Genomic DNA, 10083 nt, shown 5'->3' on the forward strand with positions numbered 1-10083 from the left:
TATTTTAAAGGCTACATCACAATAACTAGATTATTTCTATTGAGATCCAGCAACTGATTCGTACAGCATTGTCATTTTTAGTAATTTGCCATTATATTGATTATAATCTTTAAAATACATAATAATTATTATTATTGAATGTATAGCGGTCAACATTAATTTACGTGCACTGGTTCGAGGTAAATGAGTAATAACTGTATTACGGTATCGACACGTCATAAACGGATCAAGACACATCGTAAATGGATCGCGGAACGTCGTAAAGGGACCAGCGACACGTCATAAAATGACCTCGACACGTCCTAAACGGATCTCGACACATCATAAACGGATAGCGCTACGTCTCAAAATGACCATCGACACGTCTAAAACAGACCTCTAAACGACCTCTACACGTCGTAAACGGATCTCGACAAGTCGTATTAGCTCAGCGTCAACTAAATTCGAAAGAATGGTAGTTTCTCTTCTATCGATACCGATACCTTTTTGAGTATTGAACGTAAAATGTAACTCAAGACAAACCAAGTTACTTAGAATAAACATACAGTTTGATTAGCAATTGCCTAATCACGTTCATTGTTTTCGGTTTATTTTACATCACTTTGTATTGAGAAGGAAACAATTGGAAACAAGTGATCCATTATGTCGGCGACAAGGGAAGTATTCCAAATGGTGATATAGGAAATCAATTTCACAAGTGTACCAAATTTAACTTTCCAGAAATGGTAATAAACTTGGCGGTTTCATATACAAGATTGTTCACGGAACACTACGTGTATGAAATTCTGAAATCGAAATTGAATGAGTATCTATGGCACACTGATGCTTATCTCTAACGTGCGCACTTAAAGTTGGGAAAGTTCTGGAGATACCCCTTTTACAATATACTTTTGATTTAAGACTCAGTGAAGTTATAATGGAATAGAGACTAGAATAGTATAACATAGAATAATCAACATAATCATAGGGCTTATAGATATTATTATTTTCTATAATTTAAAATTGTTAGCTTATTTTGGTCTATGTGAATTGTGTTATTGTGTTTTCGTAATCTTGTGTCACATCCGGGCCTTTTCAATGCTATTATTTCCCTTTGATTAATCGTTTAAAACAGTTTTCACAGGAACTGATGTTTCTAATTTCAAGTAAACCGTGATTAAATCGATAATTTAATTTTCTACCGGAATAAAAATAAAATGTTACTTTATATTTACTGCGTTAAAACTATCTAGGTCTAGTACGGTAATATCCAGAAACACAAACCATTGTAGGCTACTTAAAACCGCTGTATCACAGGTCTGGTAATTAATCTCAAAGCAGTGTTCATTAATTCTGCCCGAGATATGCATGGCTGCAGTCACGTGCGCAAATTTGAGTTAGTGTTTCCCGACCGACCGACCGACATAGTGAGCTGTAGAGTCGCGTTTGCACGCGAGTAAAATATCGTGTACCGGTAGACATTTCATATAAACTTCAGATCTATCATTTATTTTATTCAATGTAAACACGCATTATAATGTATAATGGTAATTTAATAGCATTAAATATCAATTTTCTCATTATATTTATTATGGAGCTGTTATTTGAAATTGTATTAGGTCTATAAACTAAAACAAAACGATACACTTCTGACAATCAAAATGTTATCTGTAATGAAACCTTGTGAAGTGGAAGTTCTTAAAACTTTGTTTAAAAAACACATCGAGTAAAAACGACGCACAAGAAAAAGAAGCTGGACTGTTCCAATTTTTAATTATCATAATTTTATAACAAAGAACTCATAAAACACAGAATAAACACTAATATAAGCCTGCGTTTTCTATACATATAAATTATTATATTGCAAATTATTTATCAAGAGTAAAATATTTAGGAAGACGATCATCGTCGCGACGTGCTTCAGGAATGTTTTCTCCAAGTGATTGGTACTCTGACGACGTCTCAGAAAAACATGCACCAACCACTTCTTTCTCTTCGTCAGATTTCTCCAGTAACTGATAATGATGCTGTTCCTTGTCTTTAGTCGTATTTAATTGAAAATAAACCGGTAATGGAGTTGTATTGGGAAGTGTGTCCGAATTGGACGCATTTGGAAGAGTTTCAGCTTGAGTTTGATCCGTTGGTATCTTATCATTAATTTTCATATAGGTGTGTGAAGGATCTCGTTTGTTGTCATCTCCCTGCTGCAGCACTCTTTCTGGAAGGACTTCCTGCGCTTCAAAATATACACGTTCGCTTAAGTTTTCTTGTTGGCTTTTATCTTGATTTCTTTTTAGACCAGTGTATATTGTTGGTCGGTCAATACGATGTAGGCCGTGATTTGTGTTTTTAGCTCGCGCATTATGTCCATGGAAGCCACTGTAGACCGATGGTCTGTCCGTTTTGTAGAAGGCATAACCACTCGTAGGATCGACTACTTTTTCCATGACGTCTGGAAGACTACAATGTGAAAGCCGGCTGTCCAACATTTCGTCGTCAACTTCAGCGTAACAAGCACCTGGTGGGACGGACGTGCGAAGGGTTGACGCAGAAGTTGAAAAGAAACCTCCACGCAGACTATCTTTCCCGTCGTAAGCTTCATTCCCAACCATGGCAATTGAACCTAAATAGTATAGTAATATAAATATAGTTGAATTAATTGTCAATGTAATTCCAATACTCCGCATCTATGAATTTAGGACAAACTTGTTTTTATTGTTACCATATTTTAAAATATTAATATCACAACCTTGGTATTTAGAGGAGGTATACTTATTTGTTTTTTTTTCTACAGGTATCGACTTTCTTTGTCTGAAATAAAGTATTACAAAACTACACAATGGGACTGGCTATACGTAGGCTTACAGCGACGGTACGTACAGCAATCGTAAATCTTTAGGTACAGGCCTACAACTTTGATGATTAACCGACATTAATAGACGGCACCAAAAGTAAAATTAACCCGTTAGGTTCACTTACCGTCTTTTTCGTATCTTTTTTCATAACTTTCTATGATCTCTCTACGCATTCTCTCGTTCTTTGAATAGCAGACGTAACACGTGATAGACGTTGCAATGACTACAATGCCGACAGCAAGAGCTCCTGTAATCATCCCGATTATAAAATCCTTACTAAAAACTCTATCTTCTTCATCATTCATTGTATTGTTTCTTGAAAGCTGGTTATTCTTTTTTAAATCTGGAACTACGTCAAAGAAATTAATGATTTTAAAAAATCTAATTATTAAATTACATAAAATCATAATTTGTCTGTTAGGGCCTACTACTCTACTGTTTTTCAAGATGATGATCGTAAATAATTATATAGACTTTATTTTAAAATCAAACAACTCTGAGAATTGTACGATTGACTTTATAAATCAAATATTTCGTAACATTTTAATGCATTTTCAGAGACCATAAAATCGGAAGCCACGCCACACATCCTGTTTTTCGTTTCCTAAACCTTGTTAAACTATGGTAAAATTAAGATAACAACAAGAAGCCTTTGTTTACTTGATGTTAGTGGCTTTTCACTTGGTTGTGTGACGATACCGCTAAAACCTGTAGTTGGTCTTGCACTAGGAATGTCAGTGGTTATTGGTAGGCTTCTTGTTAGTCCTTTACCTGATGTAGATACTGGTAGGTGGTATGTTGTTGGGAGATTGGTTGATGTACTCTCTATAGTAGTACTACCTATGTTATTGTCTTGGGTCGTTTTCGGCGAACAAACGCATTTTGTACACGTCTTCATCTTCTTCAGACAACACTTTTCGCAATCTTTCTCTAAAAAAAATTGCCATGAACGATGTTTTTTATTGTTGAATTTAGAATAAAGTTTTTTTTTAGTGAATTCATTCATAAGAGAAGTGTGTTGTTAATTATGTCTACTACAATAAAAGTAATTAATCCAAATGACATACCGTTACCCGAAGAACCACTTTTCTTTGGCGAATCACAGTTCCCTCCTCCTCTAACAAAATATAAGAACATTATTATCAATATAATAGCAATGCAGTTAAATTATGATTAAAAGCATTATTTTTACAAAAATAAGTGGGCCTAACTAATTTGTGTTTAAAGGTCTAATATTTTAGTTTTTAATTCTAGCGATAATGTAGGCGTCACTGAACCTTAAATCCACATTTAATTCGTCATAAAACATTTGCATTTCCTGTTATTGTAATGCGATCATATTATGTTTATTACAAACATGGAAGAAACATTTTTACTTCCATAACAAAGCAATATCATTAAAAAAAATCCATCAGCAATCACACATGCTTTTTCAAGAGTAAGACTAAATACAATACGTCTCGTTTTTCGGAACATAAAAGATGCAGTCTCTATATTATATGAATGGCCAATTATGTAGGCCTACTTTCCATACGACTCATTTGCGTCAGTGTATTGCAGAATGGATGGAGAGTACATATTGGAGAGACACACCTTACCGGTGACAGCGTTTTATTTAATGCTTTTGTCTTTCCTCGGCCTCGTGTCTTGTATTTCATATATATATTTCTATGTTTTTTTTTGTAATTATTATTTTATGTTTATTGCCGAAATGAATAAAATAAATAAATAAATAAATGAAACGTAATAAAAGTAATGTAAAAATATACTATTATCACAAGTAACTAATTATAAATACCTAAAGCTATAAATACAAGAACGTCTACTTACTCACAAGTTGGTACCGATATAGGACCTGCCATACAAAATACATCAAGTGATAAACAGGTTACAGCAATTATAACAAAACAAAATCCACATTTTGTTTTTGTCATTATTATTTACTACTACTTTTAACACACCGCCACAACCTGGTATCACGATTTAAACACAAGAACTAATTCACTGTGTACATGTAATCTTCTTTTAAAGCATTTGCTGCTGCCAAACCACACAGCGGACTTCCGGTATAATATGCGCGTTTGTTATTGGCACTTGAAATACTTCATAAAAAAAGAGGTAATCATCAGCTTTAATCGTAGCAATCTTCAATCCGTGAAAAATACACGCAATTGTGTTTATAGCTCTGTAAGTGTTTGATGAATAGACAAAGATTAGTCATTATGTAGAATGCTTTGCGATAAACAGTTTTTTAAATATAATATTTAAAAAAACGTTCATTATTTTAAACACCACGTGTTAATTGATATCGAACCAGTCATACTGGTTATAACCCGGGGAGGTAGATACATACACATAATGCATAATTTACGTATTTGTTATGGCTAACAAAAAAAGGTAGTACAAATGATTGACAACATTGTTACACTAGATTAAATCTAACCATACCTCCATGATGATCTGACTATAAAACCCCAAAACAAGGATAGCTGGAGATCATTGTACTTAAAGATCAATGCAATAAATATATGTCGCCTACTGTAGGCCTACTCCATTTGTATTTCTGTATCATTATTAGGCCTACAAATGATGATGATTTTATAAATACAAATTTAGATACAGAGATGAGAGATGTTCACGCTAACAATCACACCCATAAAGTACGTTAATGTGTAATATGTGTTATTATTAACATTACGTATGCGAAAACGTACCTGACCCGTCCTGACTGATCAAGATAAGCGTATCGGCACTGTCAAATTACTAGGAAATTAATATAGGCCTACAAAAAATAATACGCTTAAATATGATTATATTAAAATGAATATGCTAAAATATGATTACGTTAAGAAATTAATTTGCTAAAATTATGATCTATGTTAAGAAATGAATTTGTTAAGAATATGAATGTGTTAAGAATACGTTAAGAAATGAATATATTAAGATATCAAGATTATTATATTTTAGTTATAAAAGAAAAAAAATCTGTCAAATTAGCACGGTACTCAGTGACGAATAGGCCTAAGCAATTCTACGTAAATGTAACAACCATTTTCCGAGAATTCTAGGTTCCTAATAATTCAGAACTAAAACAAATGTTTAGAACTGAAACATATAAAGTAGTCATAATTTGTTTGAAAGTGCAGTTTAAAAACAAAACAAGAACATTTACGCTGGAATTTGCAGTGTAGACCATAGACCTAGGTCCATCCGGGTACACCGAAGTCAAAAAAGTTAACTGCCCGATATTGGCGGCGAAACGCAAGCAAAGCATGAACACCCCGTAATGACTTATTATTGCTAAAACATTACCTAGTGTTAGTATTAATTACAACATTAAATGCAATTGGACTAAGTGCAGAGTTTATTGACCGAAATAATGTTTTATTTCTCGATTACTTTACCGGGTTCTCATCGTCTACTTTAACCACAATCGAATCCTGTTTGGGTGTACATATTTCCTCTCAAACAAAATGGAGATACACGCAACTTCCACAAAACAAATTAAACGTTTTTATAGAAAATGTAAGAGAACGTTTTATTCTAATACTGATTAAAAGTTCCATTATTTAATACAATATTTTACCTACAATTTGCAGCCTTGAAATCTATTTTACAATTGATATAAAATTAATAGAAATCAATCAAACATGATTATGGTCCGAATTACTGTTTCTACATCATTTTATTTTTTCTTCCCAATCTTTATTATCGTTATACTTTAGAGAAGATATCAAAATCTTGCCACCCTGAAGAAACAGCTTCATATTCACAGATGGTCCTTATGACTGGGTGCTGCTTGTCGCCCTCTTTTTGCTCAATGCATGCATGTTTTTTTTAAAAACAGTTAAACATAACTTTTAATCTATTTTAACTATAGAAGATGTATCTTTATCAAATGAAAATACCGTAGATTTTAACATTTTTGCTTTGTTTTGTAAGCCAAAAAAAAAATATGACATGTTTGAACTTCCCATATTTTTCCCTTCCCGATAACATCCAACCTCATCCCAATATCCAACCAACCCCTTTTCATACTTAATACCCACATCACTCAATCCAATCCAACCACACTTCAGCTGTACTACTTTTCAGCATCAGGTTTTATTTGAAATCTGACGGCGCTGTCTATAATATCAGGGATCCAATCACGTAAAAGAACCAAAGGTTTCATGGAGAAAGGAAAATAAATTTCACGTTGTCTAGTAACCGTACCTTTGATGATTGCCAAAGCAGTGTCACTTGCAGATGTTTTAAATAAAAATTCAGTGTTTAAAACATCCTTGGAAAATTCTACAGCGTTTGTTGTGTTAATACTCCCTGTTTAAAGGAAAAATAAGATGAATGCAATGATGTCATCATTTATGGTGTGTGACATCACAGTATTGAGGGCTAATGCTTAAATATACACATATACAAAGCATGCTTGTTGAGTTTGTGCACTCTTTGTGTTCATAACAGTGTACGATGTCCCGCATAACTCACTCATCCTATATATTATGCAAGTTCTGGGGTACATATTATTTTGAAACCTGAGCTGCACCGACGAGATCTAATAAGATTGAAACAGCACTGTCTGCAGATTGGATTATATATACATATATAAGTTACATACCAATAATACATAATGTTATGGACACATCTTGTTCTTTAAAGATCAGTTCCTGCCGCAAAGCACCAAAAAAGCCACCAAGAGCAAACTTGGAGGCACTGTAGGATGCCGAGTATGGTATGCCTACTTTTCCTGAAGAAAGAAAAAATGGAAAAAAAGAAAAAATTGAAAAAGGAAAAAAGGAAGGAAAGAAAGGAATAATCCAACATTATTGTTCCTGTAAAAATTCAGTATGATATTCATATCCTGGTATTAATAACTGCAAATTTAGAGTATACTTACTATACAATAGTATAATATATTAGAATAATATCCTTAATAAATTTACAGTATTTACTATTTGTATCCTACTCAACGCATTCAACAGTATTATAGAGGGGGCTATTACAAAATTATTTTATCTCTATTAATAAATACTGGTTAAGAGAATTCTCATAATATAGATATGAAACAGTATCTACAGCAACTACGTTACCTGCAAAAGATGAAACCACTGCAATAGATCCATTACTAGCATCTAACATTGGTAACGCTTCTGTTGCAAGACTGACATATGCATTAAAATTTATGTTGATGACATCATTCAATCTCTCCATATCACCTTTCCATGTTGTCAAGTAGTTTGACGTTATATGGTTTAGTATGAGATAGTCTAGGCCACCAAACATATTTTTAGCTTCTTGTATAAGCTGTTTGGTGTGGTTCATATTTGCCATGTCGAGTGGGAGATAGAAGGCCTCTTCTGCGCCTAATTCTTTACACTTTGCTACGACCTATAAAGCAAAAAATATCTACCATAAAAAACCATGAAATAAAGTTATAATTATAAAACAACCTTTCACATACACATTTAGGAACGGTTAATTTGTCTATACAATGTTACTTTTTACTTGAGTTCTATAGCTAATTACTTATTATTTCCTATATATATATTTACATATTAATATATATCCACAACCAACACAGACTGTTTTTTTAATGGAAAAAGCATATTCCGGAAAAGACTTAAATCCAAGGTTTCAGCCAAAGGAATCAAGTCATTTATATAGAATCAACCAAGATAGCAAAAACCAGATGTGTTACCTTTTGTAGCACTGCCTCCCTCCGTGCAGTTACAATAATTTTAGCTCCGAATCGTGCATAATGGTAGGCGATCTGCTCACCAATACCAGTGCTTGCTCCTGTTATCACAACTCGTTTCCCCTTAACCGATTCTATATCGGTAGAAATAGAACACAGATTTTTTGGTGGTTATGCAAAATGGATAATGTATTGCATCCACTTCAGTACTCAGGGTGACAAGTTGGAATAGTTGGTTCATGCATAATATTGCCTCACACGTTTTTAAAAAATGGACAATTGAAATGCTACAAAAATTATCAGTATATATGCACGGCTTTGTTTATTACATTAAGAAGCAAATTGTACTGTATGCCTCACTTGTATTTGTTATGTACAGTACAGTAGAGTATGTCACACCAGACACCTTTTTATTTACAATTTATGGGTGTATGGGCTGTTTTGCATCTTCTACTCATGTTTGCGGGTCTTTATTGTGACCAAAACCAATAAAGGGTGCTATAACATATCCAAAGTGAAGAAATAATTAAAAATTGTCATGCAATTTTTAAAAGTCGACAATAAATGGTTATTAATTCATACAAAATTACATATTTAAACAGCAGCAGCAATTTCAATTTATTAGAAATATATTTTGTTTAATACAAAAAATTGACATTAAAATAAAAGGCCTAAATGAAAAAATACAACAGTCATTCAAAACTATCAATTTAATAATAGTTAATCCAAGTATACTGTGGGTATAGTGTAGCCTGGGGTATAGTGTAGCCTAGCTAGTCTAGCACATACCTACAATCTAGGGCCTGGCCTACCTATAGAAAGGTAGAGCTAGGCCTCTAGCTACTAGTACTACTCTAGACCAGTACTAGTAGAAGTGGCATAACTGTGGGCATAGACTAGTAGTGTTGCTAATACCACTACTTGGAAAGCTGGAGTGGTAAGGGGCCGGAGCCTATAGACTAGTAGGCTAAACTTTTTTTTCTCCTCTACCTCTCTCTATAGGCTACGCCTCTAGCTAGCACCGATTGAGGAGTAGGCCTAGGCCTAGCCTAGGGGTATAGCCTACTGGCAGATTATTTGCACATTTCTACAAACCTTCATCAAATCCATCATACATAAAATAGGCAACTGCAACCATTAAACAAAGTACATACAACACATTCTTGGTAAGGAACGCCATAGCTATATTATTGACCTTGACCACCTAATAAACTACATGAATGAATGAATAGCATTTCATAACTAAACACATGCTGTGTGTTCGATTCAGTCGGTCACATGACTTTATATCCAGGGACGTGTGTTACGTAACTACGGTATTTATTTCACATTACGTAATCGGAATGCGTATGGGCAGTGAAGAGGCCCACTTTTTGACTCCGGACTACAGTATAAAAAAGACAAGCTTTTTGTACAGATATTCAATCATGTTTTTAAAGAATAAAAGATGCTATATTTTCCCCAATTTTGTATCTGACAACCACCATAGTCGATAAGTGACAAAGTATGCAACCACAGATAAAAAAAGAATTGTACAAATAAAGTGATAGAATTTGC

At 33.7% G+C, this 10083-nt stretch overlaps 2 protein-coding genes across 4 annotated transcripts; both read right to left on the minus strand.

Moving 5' to 3' along the window:
* Nucleotides 1-1627: 1627 nt before the first annotated feature.
* LOC140039684 (uncharacterized) lies at nt 1628-4812 on the minus strand. Of its 3 annotated transcripts, none has more exons than XM_072085303.1 (5): nt 4665-4812; nt 3902-3951; nt 3606-3764; nt 2959-3183; nt 1628-2602 (listed from the first exon to the last, which is right to left on the minus strand). In XM_072085303.1, the coding sequence occupies exons 1-5, from the start codon at nt 4766-4768 to the stop codon at nt 1848-1850; spliced, it is 1293 nt and encodes a 430-aa protein (XP_071941404.1). In that variant the 5' UTR covers nt 4769-4812; the 3' UTR covers nt 1628-1847. The 3 variants fall into 3 exon arrangements, with proteins under 3 accessions (XP_071941404.1, XP_071941403.1, XP_071941405.1); XM_072085302.1 differs by having other exon boundaries at nt 3495-3764; XM_072085304.1 differs by having other exon boundaries at nt 1630-2602; nt 3495-3764; nt 4669-4812.
* Nucleotides 4813-6082: 1270 nt separating this feature from the next.
* LOC140040483 (hydroxysteroid 11-beta-dehydrogenase 1-like protein) lies at nt 6083-9779 on the minus strand. Its single transcript, XM_072086466.1, has 5 exons — nt 9622-9779; nt 8530-8660; nt 7922-8219; nt 7450-7578; nt 6083-7154 (listed from the first exon to the last, which is right to left on the minus strand). Exons 1-5 carry the CDS (start codon nt 9704-9706, stop codon nt 6919-6921), a joined length of 879 nt encoding a protein of 292 aa, XP_071942567.1. The 5' UTR covers nt 9707-9779; the 3' UTR covers nt 6083-6918.
* Nucleotides 9780-10083: the final 304 nt, after the last annotated feature.

The sequence above is a fragment of the Antedon mediterranea genome, chromosome 2, assembly GCF_964355755.1.
Source record: "Antedon mediterranea chromosome 2, ecAntMedi1.1, whole genome shotgun sequence".
NCBI lineage: Eukaryota > Metazoa > Echinodermata > Crinoidea > Comatulida > Antedonidae > Antedon > Antedon mediterranea.

What these genes read in the sequence shown, in the direction of transcription:
- LOC140040483 (XM_072086466.1), bottom strand. Translation starts at nt 9,706, where the DNA reads ATGGCGTTCCTTACCAAGAATGTGTTGTATGTACTTTGTTTAATGGTT. An exon ending in GTATGATGGATTTGATGAAG is followed by an intron (nt 8,661 to 9,621) that starts GTTTGTAGAAAT and finishes CTACCGATATAG; the next exon opens with AATCGGTTAAGGGGAAACGA. An exon ending in AGTGGTTTCATCTTTTGCAG is followed by an intron (nt 7,579 to 7,921) that starts GTAACGTAGTTG and finishes TTCTTTCTTCAG; the next exon opens with GAAAAGTAGGCATACCATAC.
- LOC140039684 (XM_072085302.1), bottom strand. Translation starts at nt 4,768, where the DNA reads ATGACAAAAACAAAATGTGGATTTTGTTTTGTTATAATTGCTGTAACC. An exon ending in ATATCGGTACCAACTTGTGA is followed by an intron (nt 3,952 to 4,664) that starts GTAAGTAGACGT and finishes ATATTTTGTTAG; the next exon opens with AGGAGGAGGGAACTGTGATT. An exon ending in AAAAAGATACGAAAAAGACG is followed by an intron (nt 2,603 to 2,958) that starts GTAAGTGAACCT and finishes TATACTATTTAG; the next exon opens with GTTCAATTGCCATGGTTGGG.